At 40.0% G+C, this 25867-nt stretch overlaps 3 protein-coding genes across 3 annotated transcripts in view; 2 read left to right on the plus strand and 1 right to left on the minus strand.

Moving 5' to 3' along the window:
- LOC139285434 (roundabout homolog 2) overlaps nt 1-14546 on the plus strand; it is a 50790-nt gene extending 36244 nt beyond the window's left edge. Inside the window, exons 16-27 of the mRNA XM_070905999.1 lie at nt 1106-1224; nt 3166-3349; nt 4153-4371; nt 5388-5430; nt 5520-5656; nt 5733-6020; nt 7180-7318; nt 8469-8800; nt 9020-9136; nt 10151-10330; nt 10651-10772; nt 14430-14546. Coding sequence (XP_070762100.1) covers nt 1106-1224; nt 3166-3349; nt 4153-4371; nt 5388-5430; nt 5520-5656; nt 5733-6020; nt 7180-7318; nt 8469-8800; nt 9020-9136; nt 10151-10330; nt 10651-10772; nt 14430-14546 — 1997 coding nt within the window. The remainder of the gene's footprint in view (nt 1-1105; nt 1225-3165; nt 3350-4152; nt 4372-5387; nt 5431-5519; nt 5657-5732; nt 6021-7179; nt 7319-8468; nt 8801-9019; nt 9137-10150; nt 10331-10650; nt 10773-14429) is intronic.
- A 3345-nt stretch (nt 14547-17891) lies between these two features.
- On the plus strand, nt 17892-19164 carry LOC139285653 (lens fiber membrane intrinsic protein-like). The gene is made up of 4 exons (XM_070906256.1): nt 17892-18066; nt 18649-18798; nt 18886-19020; nt 19103-19164. The coding sequence occupies exons 1-4, from the start codon at nt 17892-17894 to the stop codon at nt 19162-19164; spliced, it is 522 nt and encodes a 173-aa protein (XP_070762357.1).
- Nucleotides 19165-19663: 499 nt separating this feature from the next.
- Nucleotides 19664-24794, minus strand: hspa8b (heat shock protein family A (Hsp70) member 8b). Its single transcript, XM_070906590.1, has 9 exons — nt 24679-24794; nt 22537-22746; nt 22244-22449; nt 21999-22151; nt 21226-21781; nt 20930-21132; nt 20610-20808; nt 20283-20515; nt 19664-20176 (listed from the first exon to the last, which is right to left on the minus strand). The coding sequence occupies exons 2-9, from the start codon at nt 22739-22741 to the stop codon at nt 19991-19993; spliced, it is 1941 nt and encodes a 646-aa protein (XP_070762691.1). The 5' UTR covers nt 22742-22746; nt 24679-24794; the 3' UTR covers nt 19664-19990.
- Nucleotides 24795-25867: the final 1073 nt, after the last annotated feature.

Raw genomic sequence — 25867 nt, forward strand, 5'->3', positions numbered from 1 at the left:
ATAGTATAGGTTCCACTCTCATGTCTGTACGGTAAATATGAAACTGCAGCCAGCAGCTGGTTAACATTGCTTTGCATAGAGACTGGAAACAGGAGGAAACAGCTAGCCTGGCTCTGTCCAAAGGTTAAGAAATCCAGATAACAGCTCCTCTAGAGCTCATTAATGAATACATTATATCTTGTTGGTTTGATGCTACAAAAAGTCTAAAAACGTCAAGTTGTCATTTATGGGGGTCATGTGCTGAACTTTTTCTTGGCTGGGTGCAGTGACTTTGTGAGTTTGCCAGACAGTCAGCTGAGACTCTGGCCAATAATCCCCCGTGAAACAGCGTTTTGTGTTTTACACTTAATTAGTGAGCTCTAGAGGTGCTGGTGGGTTGATATTGATACGTTTGGACAAACTAGCTGTTTACAGTATTACAGTCTCTATGCTAAGCTATGCTAACTAGCTCAGGCTCTACCTTTGTATTTACAGCTATGAGAGAGATATCGATCTTCTCATCTAATTCGCTGCCAGAAAGTGGGTTAGTGGGAAAGTGTATTTCCCAAAATGTCAAAATATTCCTTTGAACACTGTAAAACAATTTAAAGGACTTTACATAAGGCAAATAAATGCTTTAAAACAGCCTTTAAATACAAGGATTTCAAGTACAGTTATAAAAATAAATGAAAAATACATATACAATAAAAGAAAGGTAGGTAACACTTCAGTTTATGGTCCATCATTTCCAAATACTGTCTTATTAATTTCCAAAATGTTTCCTTGAAATAAACATGTAATTTAGGAAGTTATACAGAGACAGTGTTCAGTTGGTACACTAGCGTAATTGGGAAAGCCTTGTGTCAGTTAGTCAGTGCACGCAAATAATAAATAAATAATGAATGAGTATTGGATTAAAACTGAGCCTTTCTTTCAAGGACATTCCTATTTTCCCGACAGATAGGAGCAAATTAAAGTTCTCTCAAGGAAACTTCTAGGACATTATTAGGAAGTTATCTGGAAATTACGGACCTGTAAAATCGAGCGTTGCCATAACACTGATATCAGTTAATAATAATAAGAATAATAACACAAATATAACTTTCCTCCTTATCTCTGTCTGCAGTTTTAAGTGCACCTCCACAGGCTGTATCAGTGGTTCAGCTCACCAACAGCTCCAGTATCAGTGTGTCCTGGGAGCCTCCACCTCATAATACTCAGAGTGGCATCATTCGGGAGTACAAGGTGAGACTACATATGACTACACCTGACTCCTGAGACAATACCTGACTGTTTGCCTTATTCTCTGATGTTTATTTCTGCTTTTAAGATCAGTGACGCAGCCACAGACTCCAAAAACAAAGTGGAACAAATTGTTCTTTGAATTCATGATGTTTGTATTTTCATGCAGTCATTACTCAGTGTTGTACTGATACTTATGAAAAACACTGATTCTAATTAACAATTAGTAATTACTCGTTGCCTCTTATCTACTGCCAGTGCATGCGCTGCTGCCGCCCAAAGAGTCTCAATTTTGTCATCAGATTCTCGGCTGAACGCTGACTGTCCCTGTCATCTGTTTGCTCTGTGAAAAAACATTGAGTTCTGATTATCTGTCTCTGAGCATGAGCACAACGCTGATTACTAATCATCAGGCTGCTATTCCGGGGGGGGGGGGGGGGGGGGGGGGGGACACACAGTTCTTTTGTTTTGATTTATTCTTCCCATCTGCGTCTGCATGTAGAAAGTTATGAGAAGACCACACAAGTCTGATCATGAAATTCCTTTGGTATGTGCAGGCTCATCAGCCGAAGGCAAGGATCACACTTAATCCCCTTAGACATTCAATTTGCTGAAATCTGTTTTGTACAAGCCTCCCATGGCTTAAATGTTAAAAATTAATTGTTGGATCGGTGGTAGGGTATTACAGGATACATCACAACTCTTGGAGTGTTTTCATCACAAAAACTTGAATGAATAAAAAGTTGATTGATTGTACATTATGCAGATTATACAAGAGGTAAAAAGGTAACTAAAATGTGTGTACTGTACTTTTTACTCTACCACATTTATTTACAACAATATTTACAAGTTGCGGATAAAGATTTTAGATTCAAAATAAACAGTATGCTCATTTTCAAAAAATATTTTATTTTATATTTTAAATAAATATTTAAATATTTTAAAATATAATAATTTGTAAATCATTAAATTACCCATCAGTATACAGAGCTGTTGATATTAGCGACACCTCGACCTCAACATTCTGCATGAGTAATTTATTTTGAAACTTTAACTAGTTCATTTTGTAAGTTCAAATCGAGACTACTTAACTTTTGAGTTGACCGATGATGCTGACTTCATGACTTGTGCAACATCTACAATATAATACCGAACAATACAATTTTAGCATTTTAGCATTATTTTTCCATAATGGTCACTTGGCCACAGTAGCCAAAATACCTTTAAAAATAAGATAAAATGTGTAGTTTATCAACTCTCTGTCCATTTACTTGATTCATTGATAAATCATTTCAGCACTAAATGAGTCTTTTATTTATCAAGTAAAGAAAATGAAAATTTCTGATTATTTATAGCTTTTGAAAATATGACTTTGAGCTCTCTGAACTTCTTATAAACATTTGTCACTATTTCTGACATCTTACAAATAATTAACAGTAAAAAAAAACTTTAAAAAAATGGTAACATTGGATCGCTTTGATGTGAGAAAAAATTTGAAAGCAGGACTCTTACTTACTATAGAGTATTTAAACACTGTGGTGTTGCAAATTACCTAAATAAATTTGAATATTTCCTCCACTGCAGGATTATAAAGAACATAAATCCAACTTGCATGTTGTCATGGGAGAGTAACACGTCCAACATAAACTGAATGCCTAAAGGCTCATATATTTGCAACATCAGGATTTTAAATCTGGCTTTTAACTGTCATTGCTCTGACACCTCTTTCTCTTTCATCTCTGCTGTATCTTTGCCGTCATTCTCCACCAGATAAAGCTTCAGTGCCAAAAAATGAAAAGCACCCAGGCTTTTATCAGTCCGTCTTATTATCAGACAGATGAACAGGCCACATCTTGTCACAGCGTGTGCATGGTAAATTAATGTCTACATTGTTTGCATGTTTTAAGATTTAATCATCAACCCCCCATGTCTGATGTCGATCAGGTGTGGTGTGTGGGTCTGGGAAGCAGCATGGAGCAGGAGAACCAGATAAACCGAACAGTAGACGGAGCGGTTCTGTCCATCCTGCTGACAGGCCTGCTGCCTGATGTCCGCTACACTGTCTCGGTGGCTGCTGTCACCAGCCTGGGTGTGGGCGCTCAAAGCCCACCTGTCAGCCTGCTTCTCAGTGAGTCACTCAGACTGTTACAGCTACTACACATTGAGAAATATGGCAAGATGCACTCTCAGTGGGCTCAGTATACCACAGGTGAAGGCTGTGTGTGGCCTCATCAACACTGATGTTTGAGTGTGAAAACACAGTGAAGCAGAAAAGTTTAAAACTGCATTTTATAGGTCAGCATTTATTGAGTCGTGATAATGAATAACACGTTTGGTGTTATTTGGTGACGTAAAGTAAAAACATCTTGTCAGCTACTGAGCCAGTTATCCAGACAAGTGTTAGAGGAGGTGTTTCCTCTCCACTTTATACTCTTTTTTTTTACTTTTTGGGAAATACGCTTATTCACTTTCTTGCAGAGAGTTAAATGAAAATATAGATACCGCTCTCATGTCTCTACACGAAACATGAAGCCACAGCCTGTTAGCGATTAGCTTGGCTTAGCATAAAGGTAAAAAAAATCCGCCTAACAGCATGTCTACATTGTCATTTTTACACTTCAGTGTTTGTACAGATAAAAAAAAACCAGAATATAATGTGTTAATTAGTGAGCTTTAGAGCTTTTCTTACCTTTGGACAGAATCAGGCTAGCTGTTTCCAGGCTTTATGCTAAGCTAAGCTAACCATCTGTCGGTTCATATTGAACTAACCCATGTAAGAGTGGTATTGATAAGCATATTTCTCAAAATGTCAAACTATTCCTTTAAACTGTCACTAGATTGTTGTTACGTAATGATACAGGATGGCATAAAAAGTCACAATTAAGATGCTAACAGGTCACTTTTTCTTTAACTTAACAACCTTTCTTTCAGCTCTCCCACTGGACAAGACTTTGACGCCTGTGAAGAAAGGCGGCAACCTCAGCATATCAGAGCAGATCACAAGCGTCGTCCGCCAGCCGGCCTTCATCGCAGGACTGGGCGTGGCTGCGTGGTTGGTGCTGATGGGCTTCAGTGGTTGGCTGTACTGTCGACACCGCAGGAGGAAGCAGCTGGGACACTATACCACATCCTTCGCATACACACCAGCAGGTAAGAGGGAAAAGCTTTGACTAGTCAATCTTTTTTTTTAGCATCATGACTGGTGTTGGGTGTTCAGAGTATTAACTGGAATATATCATTTTTGGATATTTTTGATGTCAGGGAGATTGATCCTTAAATAATGAACTATAGAAAGCAGAAACGAATGATTTTCAGACACCTTCAGATGCACTCTGTCACATCTTATTCGTTATATATCTATTGTTCATGAAAAGGAGAAATTACAGAGAATAAAAGGCTTCAGTTGTTGTACAGCAAACCGTCAGATTCGGTTTTCAACACGTGACAGTGACAAAGTTCTCAATAGGCTGCCAGCGATATCTCCAGCAGTGATGAATGTTTTCAATTTTACTTTATATTTCACAAAGCGACGCATGTACTTTCACTGCACATTCAGTTAATTAAAATGTATTTATCCCCACTGGGCAAGTTTTTCAAGGCAGTAATAAAGGAAAACACTGAAGACACACTGAAGCATATGTAAACAGTAATCACAACATGCAGTTTATTTTAGAATATGCCCTTTGGCACATAAGCACATAAACACATCAGTTGTTTTCTGACTTGAGAGATATTTGTTCGTGTTCATAAATACTCAATGGACATCCCAAAGATAAGATGCTGTTTGATTTCCCCATAAGTACCTCACAGTGACTATCACTGCCATACTAATGACTAAAGATTGTATTGTTTCGCATTTTAGTATGGATTCTATATACTATATACTGTAGATACAGCAGTAGAAGCAAGACACAGCTTCATCGATTCATCAAATGACATCTGCATTTTATATTTTTATCTTAGTACATGTAGGTCAGTGTATCTATGAAATATGAATTAAAATCTGCACTCTTAAACCCCGTGAGGGGCAAACTGTTTATTTGGAAAGGAGCGTAATTGAGTTCAAAATGTATTCACCCTCCGGTAAATCTTTTGGAAACAGTCAGAAACTTTATCCTTTCTGCTGTAAAACAAGATTTATAACTAAGAGCCTCTTCTTCTTCCAGTTGGTTTTGCTCACAGTGAAGGATCTGGAATCATCAATGGAGGGTAAAATCAAGATTATGATTTGATTCAGATAATATTTTCCACTGTGTATTTTGTGTAAAAAAAAAAAATTATCTCACCTATCTTTCCAGGCCTGGCTTGTTAGGATCAAATATGGGCAACTACCCCTGGTTGGCCGACTCCTGGCCCACTCCGAACCTTGCTCATAACAGCAAAGAGTCTGTCAACTGCTGCTCCGGCAAACTGGACTCAGACAGATATTATAACAGTAAGAGCTCTCACTGACTTTGAATGTTAAGTGAAATAACTCATTCAAAATACTGAATAGATAATTGTCTGTTCAGCAGTTGGTATCATCAACTACCCGAATCAGTCAGAGAAACACAGCACGGCATCCAACGACAGTCCCATCTACAGCACCATCAACACAGCTGCCGAGGACGACCTGCTGGCGTACTACGACACCTACTCCAGTGCGTCCTACAACCAGGGTCCAGACCCGTACAGCAGCAACCCAATACTGTCAAACAGTGGCCTTGTGGGTCTGGAGCAGGACCTGGACCAGTGGACCATCCAATCTGGTCAGTCTGGGTCTGAATATGCCAAGCTCCAGTACACCAAGAAAAGCAACGGTGAGAGTTTTTTCTGCCTCTATAATCCATTTTTAATTTCATAAAACAGGGACGAAATGTGATTACATCTCACCTGCTCTGATGCAGCTTGTCTGTGTAATTGCATTTCTTTTATAATGGCAACTTTACAAGGGAAAACATGGAGCTGTGTCAACTTTTTTATCCATATTTTAAGTTTATAGTCAGTTCAAGCCAAGTTAGTTTTATCCGGGAGTTACCGTGTAATGTGGCGTGAACTTGAGTACTGTTACCGTGGTTACCTGCAGTTTAGTATGCCTTGTACAACGATTTCAAACAGTGGTTTTACGGTTGACTGAGACTGCATTTGATGCCTGTTGATACACAGTTTTTCTGCCTGTCAAACATTATTATGGCCGTGTTGTGAATTCAAATATTGCCTCTCAAAGAATTGATTCTCATGAATATATACAGCAGTTTCAAATTATTAATACAACCACAGTAAGCACCAGACACCAGAATTGAAAAATGCAAAAGGATTTTCTTTACACAATATAAAACGGGAAATGCCAGAAAATTGCAGAAACATCTAAATAATTCAGGTGATAATGTTGACATATTGATAATGAAGATTTGATTAAGGCCAATGGAAACAGATTTGTTCAATTATGAGAGACGTTGCTCAGCTTTCTTCTGCTTTCTCCTCTTTGAAACCAGCATTAGCACTCATAGTACAATGCCTCCACTCTAGAGAGACCAAACAGTATAGTACATACAATATGGCAACAGGAAAAATATCACATTGTACGGGCTTATTTAATTATATAATTTTTTACATGCTATTGAGAATATTTGCTTGGCATTATTTGATGAAAACAGACAATATGTTTTGCTTTATGAGCACTTTGAATTGCCTTTTTGTTGAAAGGTGCTGTAATAAACTTGCCTTGCCTTAAGATGTGAAAAGAAACATACATTAATTAAGAATGTAAATAAATGCAGATGCTAAGTACTCAATCAGTTTCACATGCAGAAATCTAGGGAAGATGCTCTTGACTCTGAAAAAGCTAGTCAACAAAAAGAAACATCCTTCAGGCAGAGAAAGAAGGCGGGTATTTCATTGGGCATATTTATCGTTTAAAGGGTCCACAGTGATTACACATTGTACACTATATGACATGTTGTGCTTTTGTCTTTATAGACAAACTGGTAAAGCAGAGGTCCATTGGGTCCTCGTCCAAGTCAACTCCTCTCACCTGGGTGGACGTTTTGTCGCTGCCTCTTCCTGCCAACAAAGACAGAGGCCGTACAAAGACGGGCAAAGAAGAGGAGCAACACAGGTGAGACTTATCACGACAATCTGAAATACTTTTTAAGCTGTACATCAAGGCCCCTTTTTTCCTCCTTCAAAAACACAATTGCTTTTTGCACTGTCGAATATTCACTCATTCAGTTTATTATTAGCATCCAGACCTCTGACTTCGCCTACATGACAGACAGAGTTAAGGCAGATGGCTATCAAACCTGCCCTGTAACTCTTCCAAGGCTGTCAAACAAAACTTCGGTGAAGTTTGGAGTCTGGGGAGTTTTCAAATTAACAACAGTTAGTGTCTGCAGGCAGTGAGTAGATTGTGCTTTGGGGTTACAGAGGGAGGGCGTCTCATCTAACTAGTTCTGACAGATTAGATTGCGGACATAACGGGGAGGGCCGTTCTGACTGTGCCGTGTCTTTTGTAATGACATTAGCCACCATCTGACAGTCTGGATTAGTACTTTCCATTTTCAATGGCACGTCCATCATTAAATTAGCCCTGACGGCACTGAAGTGACAACAGAAATCACGGAGGTGGTTCTTCTTCTCTCTAACTCTATCTTGATTCCCTTTTTCATATGAATTAGATAATTTTTTCAAGAATTCTGTCTCTTCTTATCTCTACATATTTTTTCTTACATGTAATATTTTCAGCCATGTTAGCGGTATGTCTCTATAGATGGCAGTGTTTGCTTGTCCATCCAGATGCATTGGCATGGAATTTGGTACAGACATTCATGGCCCCCAGAGGATGAATCCCTTTCACTTGAGTGAAAGGTTGACATTTGTGGGATTTTTAGAGAAATGTCTCAACAGCTTTTGGATGGATTGCCATTTGTTATACCTTTTCGTGATCCCTTAACTTGTAATTTAACGCCGTCATCAGGTCAAATTTTTTATTTGTCCAAATAGCTGAAAAAGTAATGATATTATCATTCAGCTGTACTTCTGTGTTAAGTGCTAATTAACGTGCTAAACTAAGATGTTGAACATGTAAGACATTCATGTTAGCATTTAGCTCAAAGCAGTACTGTAGCCTGACAGAGCTGCTAGCATGTCTGTAGACACTTAGTGTTGTTTTACTCACATTAATTATATGTAAGTAGGTTTCACGTGTTTAGTGTTTCCCTCTGAGACACTCATACTCATGCTGCCGTTACTCATTGTCCGTCCTCTAGCTCCGAGGAGGAAGATGACGACTGGTGTCCTCCGCTGCCTGCCAGAACCTACCTGATGGACACTTCCAGGGAGGAACTCTCCAGCATGCCCTCCAAACCAGACGAGCCATCCTGCACAGCAACACTGATGTCTTCCCCCCAGCGGGACACACACAAGCCCAGCGGCAGTCCACGGCTGCAGCACTTTGACCTCTTGGCCCGTCACCAGTTGGGCTCCCAGGTCTCCCAGTCCAACCCAGATCTGTTTACCAACACCAAGGCCAGGGATGCTGGTGAGGTGTACCACACCCGCCAATGGGCAGAAGATTTCAAGGGAGAAAGCCTCGGCAAAGGTCAGTTCCAATTCAGTTTAATGCCTCACAACTTTGGAAGTGACTTCCCATGAGGCAGTGCACAACCACACAGTGTCATATATAATTTAGTTTATGGTGTTACCTAACAGAAAGTATTTGCACATGAAAATCATGTCGCATTTAGTCAAAGTGCAGCTCAGTGTTCTTTAGTTTCCTCTCAAGTTTCCTGAGGATGACATCAGTGTGCTTTCTTGTCAGGACAATCTCCGGCTCCTGCTGCCGAGTCGAGCCCCGCAGCCCAGGCACACAGATCCAGGAGTAAGAAGAAAACTCCCAAGGATGGACAACCCAGGCGAGAGCTACACAGCCAAGCAGGTATGACACACTGTTTGTAACACATCTAACGTCTGTTTTAGTTTGGGGGAAAAAACGTTTGACTTTTTTTAAACCACAATAGCTGCGTGGCTCTATGGATGGCAATGTTGGTCTGGTAGTCCGTCACTGAAATAACTCAAAAACTAATGGATGCATTGCCATGAAATGTTGTACACATATTCATGTCCCCCACAGGCTTAATTGTAATAACTTCGGTAATCTCTTGACTTTTTATCTAACGCCATCATCAGATCAAAATTTTACTTTGTTTTATGACCAGATACCTGCAAAACTAATGACATTCTCATCAGCCTCAGCTGTACTGTCTTTTTGTGCCGATTAGCAAATGTTAGCAACACTAAGATGTACTAAACATCAGCATGGTAGCATTGTCATTGTGAGCATTTTAGAGTGCTGAGTACAACCTCACAGAGCCGCTAACATGGCTGTAGACCTCTTCAATGAGAAAGAATTCAGCTTGCATTATTTCCGGTCTAATAATTTCTAAAAGTGGTGGTGTAGCTGATGTCAAAGACTATTAAAGTTTGACATTTTGGGAAATACGCCTTTTTGCTATTTTGCAGAGAGCTTTACGGGCTCTTTCTTGGCCTGGACCAGTAACATCCTGTCTGGAGTCTCTACTTGTTGCCTGGCAACTGGTCAAGAAATAGCTGGGCGCATAACCCCCCGTAAAACGTCCAGCAGTCACTTTTACACTGCATCTTTTGTATGGACAAAACAAACAAGCTAACAAGTGCTGATTGGCAGATTTTGTTACTTTTGGACAGACCCAGGCTAGCTGTTTCTCTGTTTCCGGTCTTTAAGCTAAGCTAAGCTAACAGACCGCTAGCTTTAGCTTCATATTTTACGCACAGGCATGAAAGTGGTATCAAGCTTCTCATCTGACTCTCGGCAAGAAAGCAAATAAACGAATTTTCTAAAATGTCGAACTTTTGCTTTAAAGCCGTATTTCTGTCTGTAGATTATTAATCTCCATTGATCAATTATATGCAGAACTTCCCCCTCCACCCGCCCCTCCCGCAACAGATGACTCCCTGCAGCTCTTGGCTGATGTTTTGAGCCGCAGCCGAACAGACAGTGAAAGAAAAGAGGGGAGCAACTCACCTACTATTCAGAAGAAGGGAGAACATTTCTCACCCCAGAGGAGAGGACCTACAAAGTGGTCATCACAGGGTAAGTACAATACGTGATACTCACCTCTGTAGCATCATTCTGTCAATGGATGATAAAAGAACAATTTCTGTCCCAACAGTGCATGCCTTTTGCCTCAACAGCTGGAACCCAAATAGACGTGTGTTATTATTGTTATACTTCATACAAATCCCTCTGAGCTTAGAAAGAACCAACTGCCACCAGTGAATGTACACTTATTATCCCGTAGTAGTAGCCCTGCTTTTAGTAGCGGGGGGTCTATTTTCAGTCTGCTCCATCACTTAGGGTTTAACCTATATAGATACAGCTGTAACTTTGAGTGATTTGTTTGTCATCTGCAGATGAAAATGTAATCCCATATGGACAGTCCAGCTTCCTGCCCAACGTCCAGATGTCAGGCTGCGGGTCCCTGGGCGGAGGAGTCTTTTCACGACCCTCCACCGCTGGTCGGAGGAGAGATGAGGTATTTCTAGACTTACAGTAGGAATTGCTGAACAGACATTGTGTCTGCATAATGTGGGTCACAGTTAGTTCAACAGTAACTGAGGGCATTTTGAGCTGCTTGTCGGCTTCCTGAGACAGTGGATGGCAGAAGTTTGGGTGCAGAGTAATTATCTAACAACAAATCTCCTGATACAAAATAAGGAACTGCAAGATTATTTGGGGTGCTGTTAAAAACTCTCCCCAAGTTTTCTTGTGTGCAAATGTACAGTATGCACACGAAAAAGAACATGTATGTTTTAATAGATAAAGATGAAATAAATAATTCAAGTGATACTGCACTCCTCCCAAAAGTCTTTTGAGCATGAAGCTCACTTCCTGTTGGCTTGAAAGGTGGCTATGAAACCTTTGTAGTTTGCTCAATGACAGACGGTGGAAACTGTAACAAGCTTGATTTCAAAGAGGCCGGTGACGTTAAGTTTTCACAACTGAGAAAAAGATCAAAATATTAATAATAACTTCACAAACTACATTTCATCTCTATTGATCCATATGCTCAGTATGTTCAGCATCACTTTAAAAGCTCTTTTAAATGATGGTTTGGCATCTGTTTTTGAGATAATATTTGTCATTTTACCTGGTGTATTTTTTTAATGGGCTTGTCAAACAAAAGCATAATTTAATTAATTTACTTTATTTAATTTAATGTATTTTTAAAACATTTTCTTTCATTTAGAAAATAGATTTAGAATGTCAGCTGCACAATACAGCAGAATTACATGAATACTGCATTAGAGTCTGACCTATATTTGGCACCGCAAATATTATCAGACAGTTTTTGCTGTTCACCGATGTATATCAGCATACTGTATATGTCAGCCGATAAGTAACAAGAAATTGCAGAGCAGAACCATGACATAGGTCAAGTTTCCATCCAAATGTAGCACAAATTTGAACTGAATTTCCAAAAAATCGGCAACAGAAAATGTAAATGATTGCACGTTTTCGTCCACTACCGTCATGCAAACATTAGGAGTTACTGTCTCCTCATCGCTCCACGTGAGATCTGATGTTTTTGTCTGCCACCATTTTTCATCTCCCCAGTGGAGCGGAAGCTTCAGTGGATGTTTAACTCACATGCTTATCATGGTTTATTCTCTGAGTTTACATTGCACTTTGTCATATTTTGTTTTCATCACCAAAATAGCTTTTTTGAGATATATATATTTTTGGGAATTTTCGTTTTTTTTTATGCTCAAATTGAAAATGTGCATAAAAACTGACAGATGACTGCAGAGAACATTGACAAGTTCATTTTTTCAACGATAAATGTCCCCATCAGAACATATCTTGGTCACAATTTAAGAAACAAATAACAAAATTAAAGGTACCCACATAAAAATGTTTCCTCATATTATTTGTTCATGTGAAAAAAAAATATCCCTAAAATATTGATATCACTATCGGCCTACAACAATTCAGTCAGGCTCTATACTGTTTAACAAATGTTTCTGTATATAACCTGTATATAAACGGTACTCTCTCTCCATCCTCTGCACCGCCCCATTCCTCTCTGTGTTGTGTTTGTTTTCTTCCAGAACCTCATGTAGACAGACGCCAATTACATGACCTGACATTCTCCTTTATTTCCTGTCTTTGTGAACCATCGACTTGTGGTATCTGAAGACTAAAGGGAAAGAGTCAAGGCTAGCCATCTGCCTTTTCACAAACTATTTTTTATTTTATCTTAATGATTTGTTTTGTGTGATTTGCTTCACCCTTTCTCCATGTATATAGACATATTTGCAATTTTTTAAAGATGTGATCAGATATATTACTGATAAAGGATCTGGGGTGTAAAAGATACAGTATTTTTAGGCAGTGGGAAGTAAGTGTAACTATTACAATATTGTACAGCAGATTAATGAATGTATCTTCTGTTTACTCCTGACCATGAAACCATGATGATGTGTGTGTTTGACGAAAGACTGGAGAAGACATGAAGCAGAAAATGTGTTAATAAACCATCGTGTGTGTGTGTGAGTGTGTGTGTGTGTGTGTGTGTGAGTGTGTGTGTCAGTGCATGTGTGTAGTGTTTGTGTGTGTTACTGTTTTTATCTCTCATCTCTGTGTGACTGTGTACTGTGGTATCCCTGTAGATCACCAGTGTGTTAGTTCTGTCAAGATTTTTAAACTGACCAATAAAAAATTTATTACAAAAAATGCTTCTGTCCAGGTATGAATTACACTGACTATCACAGAAGGTTAGCTAAAGTATTTTTAGCCATGCTAGCCTCAATTGATGGCAATGCCGGTTGGTTTACTTTGGTTCAGACTGAAATATCTCAAAAACTATTTATGAAATTTGGTCCAGACGTTCATGTCCCCCTGAACTGTAATAACTTTGGTGATCTTATCTAGTGCCATCATCAGGTCATTTAATTTTGTCCAATTGGTGTATGACCTATGGAGCCGTGGAGTTGTCATGGAGAAAAAAAGTAGAAAAAAATAGCTCTCAGTTTAATATCACATTATATATTTTGCCTTCTCCCTTCTTGCAGCAAACACCTTGTAAAGGTTTAATGTTGAAGAAGACATCTATGAAGATCCCCAAGGCTGAGTTTTTATGAACTGGATGACATCAGCAGTATCATCAACAATTCTACAGCGAAACAGTCTGTTATCCTGTAAAATACGTTCAAGGGATCTCAAAGATAACGCATCGTAACCCGAAGTATATCCACATCTCTTATGATCAAAAATAAAAGTGTGTTCAATTCAAGTGATCCATATGAGAGTGTGAGGGGTACACACAGGACCAGACTAATGGAATGAAGGTGATAAATGAGGCCAAAAATGAGCGCGCAAATGACTACACAAATTATGCAATGACCAAATACTTTCCCTGCTGAGGGATTAATAAAGGATTATCTTATTTTAAAAAATCCCAATAGCCTTTGTGTTTAGAGCTAATAAGCATGCAAACACACAAAACTAACATGGTGAACACGGTAAATATACCCGCTAAACATCCGCATGTTAGCATTGTGCTCATGTTAGCATGCTGACGTTAGCATTTAGCACAACGCACAGCTATGCCAAAGCACCATGCTAAGTGCAGCCTCACAGAGCTGCTAGCATGACTCTTGATATGTTGATAGAAATAATGTTATTGAATCGTGTCTCAGAATTTGTACTGGGAAATACTGACACATACTTTTTTAGATATCTTGCAGTATAAATGTTGTCCATTTGAGCAGTGAAGTGAACAAAAGATCTGTCTTTGTGACAGGAAACTAGATGGACAGTATGTGTGTTGGATTCAGATGCCTTTCCAGGACATCGAGAACAGACAGAGAGAAAGAGGGACAAAAAGAACACAAATTAGATCTATTTATTTTTTTCCATCAGAGCCAAATGCCACCGAGGTCTGAATGAACTCTGAGTTCTTTATCTCATGTTCCAGTCACTTCTCTGATACAAGATGCTGTGTGTGTGATTTGATGCCTTCTTCATTCAGATTGCAGTATTGTGAGAGAAGGCATGTGCGTGAATGCGGCTTAATGAGAGAAAGTAACCTTCATCTCACTGTACGACTGCTGAGATGTGTCAGCGATGGGATATAAAAAGGCTTTCTTCATGTCTGCACCTTCATCTGCTGCATGCGCCTCGTGTGCAGATCTGTTTGGTTCACTACAGTATTTTGGCAGGGAGGCAGTCGGATGATGTGGAAAGTGAGTTGGACTCCACTGCCTTTGGCAAATACCCAGTGGGTCCCACCAGGCTCGGAGGATAATGGTAATCCGATGCAATTTGAAGGAGTTATGCAATTTAGAGGGGTTCTACAATTTTATGCTTTTAGGCCTGTTGCATGGATTAGGGTCTCTGTGGTTTAAACACTCCCCCCCGCACATACGGCTCAGCTTGACCAACCTCAGTCTGCTACTGAGGCCGCTTCACGTGTGTCCACAAATGGATCAAGATCAAGATTTATTTTCGTCTGCTATAGAAACTTGTTTTCTCAAACATTATGTCAAAGATCCCCTCCAGACACGTTTTAAGACCCTAACCCTAACCCTTAAAATGACATTTATTACTTCTCCTTCATTAAAAAAGCCAGAAATTAAGAACATGCAAATATTTTTCAATAAAGTTTCACTTGTGGACACAGGATGTCTCCTACTTCACTAAGACGCCCATTCTCAGTGTTTGTGCACTCAAGTTTCCACAACTTGTGATGTACGAGCAAAATCAGTCCGTATGTACACGTCTTAAACTGAAGAGAAACTTTCCCTCTTCTTCTTGAATCTCACAACAGCCTTCTAGTGTCAAAAAGTGACAAGAACCCATGCATACTTTTGAACAGAGAGTGACTTTAAAATCCACATAATATGATGGACAACAATCATGCTAATGATTAAGATCGTAAACTCTGTAAGGTGAAGGTAAAACTACTGGAGAATAGATTATGAATACAAACCTGACCAATACTGAATTAAAGAAACCAAGACTAAACATGGACAATCCCAGGATCACAAAATGTCATTAGCTGAAGCCCATGAATAAGGCATGACAGTATAATATTATGACAATGATAAAAGAGAACCTATTTGGGGTAAGAGAACAATCGTCATTTAAAGGAGAATTATTGCTGTGATTCCTCAAACCTTATCATATGAGAGAAGATCTTTGCTGCAAGAGTAAATATAAGGCCCCATCTAGTGGTCATATCTGAGACATGCAGTGTAACTGGACGTTGTTGGTCATCAGTAAATCCTCTACGACTCAAAGGTGCTGCACTTAGCACCTTTGAGTTAGTGCAAATCACCAAGAGAGGAAGCTTCCAAGGAACTGAGGTTGTTTACATGATGTTGAGAGCATCGTGCTGATGGTCCATCTTACAGTTTAGGCCTGTGACATAATCAGCCTAATTGTACATAATATCCTTTAATTGTCTTAGCAGACTGTGTACATACACTATACTCTGTACATACATTTCATCGTAACTGTAAACTGTAGAAAGTTTGTCCAACATTCCTGTCTGTATGCTTGATTGTCTGTATTGTCCTGTAAATGTGTCCTCTGCACTGTGTTTAAGTATGTTGAGTACACTGTATGTATTCCTTGTATGTTTCAACATATTTGGACTCTGAAGTTGATTCTTATTAATGCAACCGAGGAACCAGCGGACACACCTGCTATTTATGAGCTGATGATGGTTTTAAAGTAAAACCAACAGCTTGAAAAAGCAAATACACCAGACTTCTTAGGAGTAACTCTGCTCTTAAATGTAAATCAGACAACAAACAAACAAAACTCCTCTACTATTCCTCGCTGACTCTTTCAAGAGCAGCATCTCTTCATGTACAGTATGCTGCAACAGTTACACCATCAAGAGAGCAAATGAAATACTAAGTTCTCAGTCATAACTCTCTCTTTCAACTCCTACTCTCTCTACAAGATAACAACAACAAAGATACATCATTTTTATTGCAGCTTCTTCACCCAAACTGTCCAAACCCACAACAATTAGCCACCCACCTACCAGCTCATCGTACTCTGTTCTGCCAAGTTAACTGTATGCATCTTGTCCTATGAATTTATGCTGTCGCTTGTGTTCAAGTTCACTGTTACATGTGTTTCATTTCATAAATGTCTGAGCGATTTTTCATCTGTGGTTAAATAAATTCCACCGGCTGTGTGGCAATTTAAATGGTGGGAACTTGAAAATACGAGACTAAATGTAAGACTAATGACTAACCCTTCAGTTTGTCTTTCCTCTGTGATGATGAGGGATGGGAGGGCATTTAAAGCACACTGCAGTGAGTGCAGTTGCTAGAGTGCCTTCATCATTTCTGCCACATGCCTGAAAAAAAAATGTTGGATTGATTTTATGTAAAAGAGCACATTGCACATCTTGAATTGTAATTTGTATACAAGGCGGACCAGAGAATTATATTTAAAGGCAGGAATTACCTGATATTCACCGGAAATAATGTTGCTTTTCCATCAGCATAATAATCCTTTAAAAGGATTTACCCAAAACACATCAACTGAAACATAATTCAAATCGACAAATGGCTTCGTTTTATACATTTTTCACCACTTAAAATAATCTCTGTTAAATGAACTTTTCCAGCCCTGGCTGTGGGTAAGCCTGTTGCAGGCCGTGAGGTTACTGTGTGCGGTTGTGCAGCGTTTTGAATGAAAAGTCCCGTGTCATCAGTATTACCGAGATGTGCGCAGCGCTTTAACAGTTTTGTATTTTCAGCAGATTCCCTAAAACACAAAACTCATCCCCTGTGATTGGTTGTGGCTCAGCACGCTCCATTGTTCCATCAGCCCGTTTGTTCGCTTGGTTTCCTACACACAAACAAAACTTTCCTGCCACCCTGGGCAATATTGGGCTCCTCTGTGCTTTGACAACCCGAAATATTGGAATCTCTGGCTTTTTCTGAGGGAAAAAAGGTAAAGGTAGGTCACTAATATCAAAACAAGATGTGTGAAATAGTGTATGCATACCTGTGTAATATTTTGTATTTAAAAAAGATAAAAAAGTTATGTTTCTTCATTGCTATATTTGGTAGTCAACCTGTTACATTTAAGTAGCTTTAAAATGGGGGAAAACACCACTTTTTAAACCCAAGATGCCATTTTTTTTATGGATGAACCATTGAATCAAATTGAAACGAATATTCTAGATGTGTTTTGCATCATTTTATACACCCCCATCCCCCATAGTTCAGCCGCACATGTTAAGTGTCTTTGGAAATCTGGTGGTCTTAATTAGAATTTAAAATACATTTCTTTGGGTTTGGGAAATGCACAACATGTGTTTGATGGAGCCACCTCTCAGTCTGCGAGTGTTAGAGGTTAATGACCTGTCAGACTGAGCTGGCTGAGTTTCCTCTCTGTGTTACTGCCTAACGAGTAATGTTTCTATAATCAGATCTGTCTAGCTCCAGCTTAACATTTGTGGCATCCTGCTGAATGCATTTAGAAATTGTTTTATTCATATCCAGTGCTGCCCCATGCTGTGACAGGAAGTACCTGCTATAATTGGTATAGCAGGGGCCAAATTTGGCGAGGCCCTGACCTGCTCTGTTTTCTCTCCGTGTGTCAGTCAGTGCTTTTTGGCAGGATGTACAGCTTCATGGGAGGTGGGTTGTTCTGTGCCGGAGTCGGGAACATACTCCTCATTGTCTCCACGGCAACTGACTACTGGATGCAGTACCGTCACTCCAGCAATTACATGCACCAGGGCCTGTGGCGGTACTGTGTGCCCGGGAAATGCATGACACACACAGACAGCATCGGTAAGAGGGTGTCTTCCACTGCATGTGCAGACAGGCAGGCAGGCAGATCCTCATTTATATTTATTAGTTTGCTAACAATCAGTCCGTGACCTCGGCACTTACCCTGAGCAACACTGGGGTTACTTCCCTTTGGGGGGGGGGGGGGCGCTGTTTGGTAAAATATGGCTGAGATTCAAGTGCAAAGACGTTGGAAATTATGTCACCGTCATGTGAATGTTATCAAGAAATCTTTAAAAAAAAAAAAAAAAAACCCAGATGTTTCCGTTTTTTGCATTGGTGCTGTGTTAAGAGATTTCTACACAGACGTATGAAGGTTATTTTTGTGACTTTTAAGGAATAGTTTGTTCTTTCATGCAGCACATGCTTAAGGTAAAAAAGGGTTTCATTTTCAGACAAACACTAGACGGCAGGCTAGAGCTGCAGAAAAGCATGAATAACTGTGAAAATGAAACATACCAACACTATATGAGTTTGGTGTAGAAAAAAGATCCTGAATTCTTCCTTTAGTACTTGACAAGTAAGTAGTACTTGTAAGTCTGGTCTCTCAGGTCTCAGACTCTCCTCGTCTCCTCTCACCCACAGCTTACTGGGATGCCACCCGTGCCTTCATGATCCTTTCCCTGCTGGCTTGTTTCATCGGCATTGTCATCGGCGTCATGGCCTTCATCCACTACTCCTCCTTCGACGGGTTTGACAAGACATTTGCAGCCGGCATCCTCTTCTTCATCTCCTGTAAGCCCCTCGGCCGCAGCTACACGCAAGCCTCTCTGATGTAGTGAGGCCCTCCGTCAGTTAAACCTGCTTTTATCTCTCGTGCAGGCTTCTTTGTGTTGCTGGCCATGGCTGTCTACACAGGAGTGACAGTGAACTACTACGGTAAACGCTATGGCAGCTGGCGATTCTCCTGGTCCTATATAATGGGCTGGGTGGCAGTGGTGCTCACATTCTTCTCAGGTCAGCATCCTACAACACTAACCAAAGAAATTCGATCTCATGTTCATATTCTTTTCTAAATAACCTGATTATTCTCTTCCAGGTATCTTCTACATGTGTGCCTACCGGATGCATGAATGCCCAAGAAACTCTAACTCACGCTGACCTGCCAAAGACTTCAACACACACAAACACATCAAGCATAATATATGGCCAAGAGGAACCAATACCCAACCACTTCCTGTTAACCTAAACATGCATGAATAAGCAAAATAAATGAGAACAAAAGAATGCATTTGTTGTCTGTGTTGTCCCTCTACATTAATAAAGCTCCTGGTACTTGGGATCAGCAAATTCATTTGTCATTTTAAAACCACAACAAAATTATAGTGACAAAAATCTCCTGTTAGATAGAAACATGTTGATGACAGATCTAAGTATTAAAGTTTGTAGTAGTACAGTTTTCAGACAACTACACTAATCATTCTGAACTCAACATCATACAAATCCACTTAACATTTCTGGAGCATTTCTGAAAAAAATGATGTGTGTAGTATAGCACATGTTATATTTAATATATATACTGTAATACCTAAAAAACAATATTAGAATAAGATGTCATGGTAACTGTTTTAATTAAAGCAATGAAAAAATGAACGACAAGTCGAAATTCAAAAGAATCTTTTATTTAGTGTCATGTTAAGTGTTGAGCAACATCGACCACATGACCAGCTCAGAAAGAAAAACACACACCGTGGTAACGCAAACATTAACTGGTTTAACTGAATGCAACATAGCCGCCTCCCAGAAAAACCCCCAGTATTGCCTTAAGCCTGATATACAAAAATGATCAAAACAATCCCAAAAGAGGCGCGGTTAACGGTTCTAGAGTAGAACAATTGAGATAACTCTGTGTTATTACGACTGTGATCACCCTTCACACCAACGTCAAATAGGAAAGAGAACAAGCTCATACAAGTTAACCTCCAGTTTAGTCGACCTCCTCGATGGTGGGGCCGGAGGACGCTCCTCCTCCAGGAGCACCGCCAGCTCCGGGGAAGCCGCCTGGCATTTCCCCCGGCATCCCCCCTGCACTCTGGTACAGTTTGGTCATTATGGGGTTACACACCTTCTCCAACTCCTTCTGCTGATGCTCAAACTCATCTTTTTCTGCAGACTGAGAAAAGAGAGAAATTCAGGAGATTAAAGTGTCAATCTGAAGCTGGCCTTCTAATTCTAACACCGATGCTGCCACAAAACTGGACAATCCCTCTGATTCATACCTGGTTTCTATCCAGCCAACTGATGACCTCGTTACACTTGTCCACAATCTTCTGTTTGTCATCGTCGCTGATCTTGCCCTTCAGCTTCTCGTCCTCCACAGTGGACTTCATATTGAAGGCGTAAGACTCTAAACCATTCTTTGCAGCCACCTTCTCTCTCTGCACATCATCCTCAGCCTTGTACTTGTCTGCTTCCTGGACCATACGCTCAATGTCCTCCTTGCTCAGGCGACCTGGATGGATTTTATTTCAAATGAACACAAGGCTGTGGATCATGCGTCAAATTTCACAATTAAGATACAGCGCTAAAGTGCTTCTTCAGGTTACCTTTGTCGTTGGTGATCGTGATCTTGTTCTCCTTCCCGGTGCTCTTGTCGGCCGCAGACACATTCATGATGCCGTTGGCGTCAATATCAAAGGTCACCTCAATCTGAGGAACCCCTCGGGGTGCGGGGGGGATTCCAGTCAGCTCAAATTTCCCCAAAAGGTTGTTGTCTTTGGTCATGGCCCTTTCACCCTCAAACACCTGCAGATATAATGTTAGGTCAACCCATCAATAAAGATTTATTTTAAATTTAAGACATTCTCGGAAATAATTAAATGTTCCTTTTAGGTAAATACAGGGGGGAAAAAGATGCTGTGCATACCTGAATGAGCACACCAGGCTGGTTGTCTGAGTAGGTGGTAAAAGTCTGGGTCTGCTTTGTTGGGATAGTGGTGTTCCTCTTGATGAGAACAGTCATGACTCCTCCAGCAGTCTCGATGCCCAGAGACAAGGGGGTCACATCCAGCAGCAGCAGGTCCTGCACATTCTCCGATTTGTCGCCTGACAGGATGGCTGCCTGCACAGCTGCAGAACAAATGGGTGGATTTTGAGTTCAATCTCCGTGTCAGGATTTTTTATCAGTGCAGTGCTACATTTGTGAACATAAAGAGGCTATACCTGCACCATAGGCCACTGCTTCATCAGGGTTAATGCTCTTATTGAGCTCCTTCCCATTGAAAAAGTCCTGCAGCAGCTTCTGGATCTTTGGAATACGAGTGGAGCCTCCCACCAAGACAATGTCGTGGACTTGGGCCTTGTCCATCTTGGCATCCCGTAGAGCCTTTTCCACAGGCTCCAGGGTTCCCCGGAACAAGTCTGCGTTCAGCTCCTCAAATCGGGCCCTGGTGATTGAGGTGTAGAAGTCGATCCCCTCGTATAGAGAATCGATTTCAATGCTGGCCTGAGTGCTGGATGACAAAGTGCGCTTAGCCCTCTCACACGCCGTGCGCAGACGACGCACCGCCCTCTTATTGTCGCTGATGTCTTTCTTGTACTTGCGTTTGAACTCGGAGATGAAGTGGTTGACCATGCGGTTGTCAAAGTCTTCTCCACCCAAGTGTGTGTCGCCTGCTGTGGACTTGACCTCAAAGATGCCATCTTCAATAGTCAAGATGGAGACGTCAAATGTGCCACCACCCAGGTCAAAGATGAGAACGTTTCTTTCAGATCCAACCTGTAATATGAAATTATTTAATTCACTTACAGCAGGCACATTTGGACTTTTTTCCTCACATTAAAAGTCTACATTACTTTAGAGACCCAAAATAAACATAAAACTGTAACAAACTTTCAAGACCCTTAAAAAGGTAAGTGAGACTGCTCACGACTACTGAGTACAATAGAAACCTTAAAACTAAAAACTGTATCTTGTAGTGTAAGACTTATTTTACCTTTTTGTCTAGGCCATAAGCAATAGCTGCAGCAGTTGGTTCGTTGATGATACGAAGGACATTAAGCCCAGAAATGGTCCCTGCGTCTTTGGTTGCCTGGCGCTGAGAGTCATTGAAGTAGGCAGGCACAGTCACTACAGCATTTGTTACAGTCTGCAAGGAAACAGTTGAAAGTTACAGCCTTTAATGGGTCATTAATGTCATTCTCAAGATTAAATGTACAGTTTTTATGATATTATTTGTACCTTCCCAAGGTACGCCTCTGCAATCTCCTTCATTTTAATTAGCACCATGGAGGAGATCTCCTCTGGGTAGAAGGTCTTGGTCTCACCCTTGTACTCCACTTTTACTTTGGGGCGTGAAGCATCATTAATGACGGTAAATGGCCAGTGTTTCATGTCTGACTGCACAACGCTGTCATCAAACCGACGTCCAATGAGACGCTTTGCATCTGCAGGGCGATAAAAGATGCAATAAATAAGCAGAAACATCAAAGTTAACGAATCATACTTGATTTGCCTGGAAAAATGCTTCATACCGAATACTGTGTTGTTGGGGTTCAAGGCCACCTGATTCTTGGCTGCATCGCCAATCAGCCTCTCTGTGTCGGTGAAGGCAACATAACTGGGTGTTGTCCTGTTTCCCTGGTCATTGGCAATGATCTCAACTTTGCCGTGCTGAAACACTCCCACGCAGGAGTAGGTAGTGCCCAGGTCAATGCCGACTGCTGGTCCCTTAGACATGATTCCTGAGAATATGAAAATGATCAGCTGTTAATCTTATTTTGGCACTAAACTGAAAATCTGGGTATATGACAGATGAGTAGTGGAAGTCCTCTCTAAGCACTGCGGGTGGCTACCACGATACACAGTTGTAGGATGGGGCAATGAGGCTATTATCAGAGTCTGAGCTGCTCAAATGTAAGTGGAAACAAACTTGTCTCAGTGAAGTGAATGTCCACAGCACCTGTTTTCAAGCCTCTTCACTTTTGACAGCTTGGAAACGGCTGTCTTTATTGTGGCAACAACAGGGAGCCGGCTTACTGTAGCCTGTTAATCAGACTGAATTGCCATTTTGATGAATTTCCTTATTATTTTATCATAGACCTGAATTGTTACATGTTTAATTGATAAGTTTATCAACAAAAAACTATTCATCTACTACTCTGATTATCAGTTAAGCGTTTGAATATGCCAACTCTGGGACATTGCAGTTTTATTATATAATATTCAATTAAATATTGTTTGAATTTGAACAATCGGAGAAATGGGCAGCGATTCAGAGGTGGAACTAGAGCTGGGTTTACTAGTTATCTGAGTAAAACCATATCAAATCTGGAAAATGAGCTAATGAAATAAAGATTTGTTCCTAGTTTCACTCTGCAACCAAGTCATCATGACGACTCAGTATGCAGTAACTCATTGGAACAGGCCCAATGTTTACTGTTGCTACAGCAGCATCATCAATATACTGTAATGCTAGCCTAATGTTAAGCCACATGGGAGGTACTAACCTAGAAAATGGCTCTCACACTGGGTGGGGGTGGGGGGCACATGATGGGGTAAAAAAAGATCTATGCTCGGATGATAAAAAAAAGACTTCAGGTTAGCAAAATGCAAATTAGTCAGCAATTAGTCGGCATCAATTTGGGAACTTGTGATGAGTTAATTTCAACTCTTGATATAGTCTAAATGATGATTTGATAAGTTGATAATAAAAATAATTGTTTTTTGACTGGGAAGAAAAGAAAAGAAAAACAGCTCATCAAGCCAAAACGTGAATCAAATCAGAAATATGAGTAAACATACCTTGCTCTAAAGTTCCTTGTGTGTCGGTTTGTGCTAAATCTAACTTGCATTTTCAATTTGCACAAACTAGAGAGAAACACGCAAGTTCATGTTCTAGATATGGTTAATACAATTCATCCTGTTGTTACTACAGTAGTTTCCCCCATATTGTTTATATGGTTGTTAAAAAGGAATTTGGTTTGGGGTTTGGGGAGGTGATTCTTTTAACTAAAAGGTGGTTATGAAAGAAAAAGTTTGACAGCCACTGAACAACAAGAGTACAGCATGCTGTGCTCCAACATTAGCCTAGCTGTCAACAGCAGCCCCAGTGTACAAGAGGGCGTGTCACCTCAAACGTTAAGAGGCTGACAACTTTCTGGACCTTTCCTTGAAACTTGCACGCAATTTGCAAGGCGTTACATAACCCCTTCTACAAATGTGCATCACTTCTACGCATATTAGCAACTTTTCAAACAAACCAACTGCCAGATCAGACTGAGGCTCGCGAGTGCGATCTCGCAGAGAGGAAACAGGTCGTTCGCAGCATCATTTCATACTTGTTGTTAGCCACTCTCAATATAACTTCCATGTTTAACAAATGCCAAATATAAGCTATTTCACACAAAGTTAGCTCACAGCATCAGTTAATAAGAGAAGTTGGTGTAAATTACGACGTGCAGCTGTGTTTGAATAATAGCAAATGCATGCCGACTGCAAACATTGTTAGCTAGCTTAAATGTTTGCCTCATTATTAACGTAAATGTAGCAGCCGTCAACACTGATGAAGTTGTCGAACGATTAATTTACGTAACGTTAATTAGCTAAATGTAACGTTCTTGCAGTTCTTGAGCATTAAAAGTTACTACAATACATTTTCACCTAGCTATACTCACCTCTGTTAAATTCAGAATATGTCGTTTTATCGGCTTATCGTGAAAATGGTTGTTTTTAATACAGCAGGCAGGCTTCGCCCTGAGTGACTCTCAGAGTGACCGGTCCCTGATCTCCGCTGTCAGTGTGTGGGAGCGGCCGCGCCTCCTCCACAACATTCCCCCTCCGAACACTCTAGAACGCAGGAGGAGCGATGCTGGCCAATCACCTTCCATCAATCCCACTGCCTCCATAAATGGTCCAATTAAAAATACTCTTGGTAGATTTCTGCAGCAGTTGCTACCGAGATTATGGTGATGATACATTACATTAAAGTGGCTTCTAGCAATGACTGGAAAAAGTACTTCTATCGTAAGTATATAATACACAAAAATACCCCATTACAAGAAAAAGTCCTGCACTGAAAATGTCACTTGTTTAAGTTTAATAAGGACAATGCAGGCTACTCATCCATCATTGTCAAATATAAATCTGCATGCTGTATATAGACAAGTATACATGTATACCCACCCACTTCATGTAGGCTATATAAAGTAATCTATTACATTACCCATTCAAAATTTATTCCATTGCACTATTTGTATTTGTTTATAATTTACAGAAACATTTGACTTGTATATAGACATTGTATGTTGTTGGTCATTGTTGTTTTTTATATATATCTATACACTTTTTCTCACCAACTTGTATGTAAATTATAGTTATATGTTTATTTTTACTTCTACCTTTGTTCAGCTTTGTTGTCCCTGTTTTTAGCTGGATTGATATAAGTTACAGGCTAATGCATGTAGTCATACAGACTGTATATACCTGTACAGTCTAGAGCCTGATTCCTGAATCGATAATGATAATAATTATCATTTGTTGCAGCCCCACAGTACAACAATACTGTACAACTAATGTATCCATATAACTGAGTTTATGTTATATATATATATGTATGTATGTGTGTGTGTGTGTGTGTGTGTGTATATATATATATATATATATATATATATATATATGTAACTGAGTGCAGTCAACAGTGGTGGAAAGTAACAAGTAATACTCGAGTAAGATATTCTATTTTCTGCTACTTGATACTTCTGCTTTACTACATTTCAAAGGGAAATATTGCACTTTTTACTCCACCATATTTATCTGACAGCTATTGTCACTTTGCAGATAAAGATCTTGGATGTAATATATATG

This window comes from Enoplosus armatus, chromosome 5 (genome assembly GCF_043641665.1).
Source record: "Enoplosus armatus isolate fEnoArm2 chromosome 5, fEnoArm2.hap1, whole genome shotgun sequence".
NCBI classification, from domain to species: Eukaryota; Metazoa; Chordata; class Actinopteri; order Centrarchiformes; family Enoplosidae; genus Enoplosus; species Enoplosus armatus.

Bases quoted from the DNA above. Each gene is read 5' to 3' on its own strand.
- hspa8b (XM_070906590.1), bottom strand. From the start codon at position 22,741: ATGTCTAAGGGACCAGCAGTCGGCATTGACCTGGGCACTACCTACTCC. The intron at 21,782-21,998 runs GTAAAATAAGTC...TTCATATTACAG, and splicing joins CTTATGGCCTAGACAAAAAG to GTTGGATCTGAAAGAAACGT. The intron at 21,133-21,225 runs GTATAGCCTCTT...TTTGTTCTGCAG, and splicing joins AGCAGTGGCCTATGGTGCAG to CTGTGCAGGCAGCCATCCTG.
- LOC139285653 (XM_070906256.1), top strand. From the start codon at position 17,892: ATGTACAGCTTCATGGGAGGTGGGTTGTTCTGTGCCGGAGTCGGGAAC. The intron at 18,067-18,648 runs GTAAGAGGGTGT...TCTCACCCACAG, and splicing joins GACACACACAGACAGCATCG to CTTACTGGGATGCCACCCGT. The intron at 19,021-19,102 runs GTCAGCATCCTA...ATTCTCTTCCAG, and splicing joins GGTGCTCACATTCTTCTCAG to GTATCTTCTACATGTGTGCC.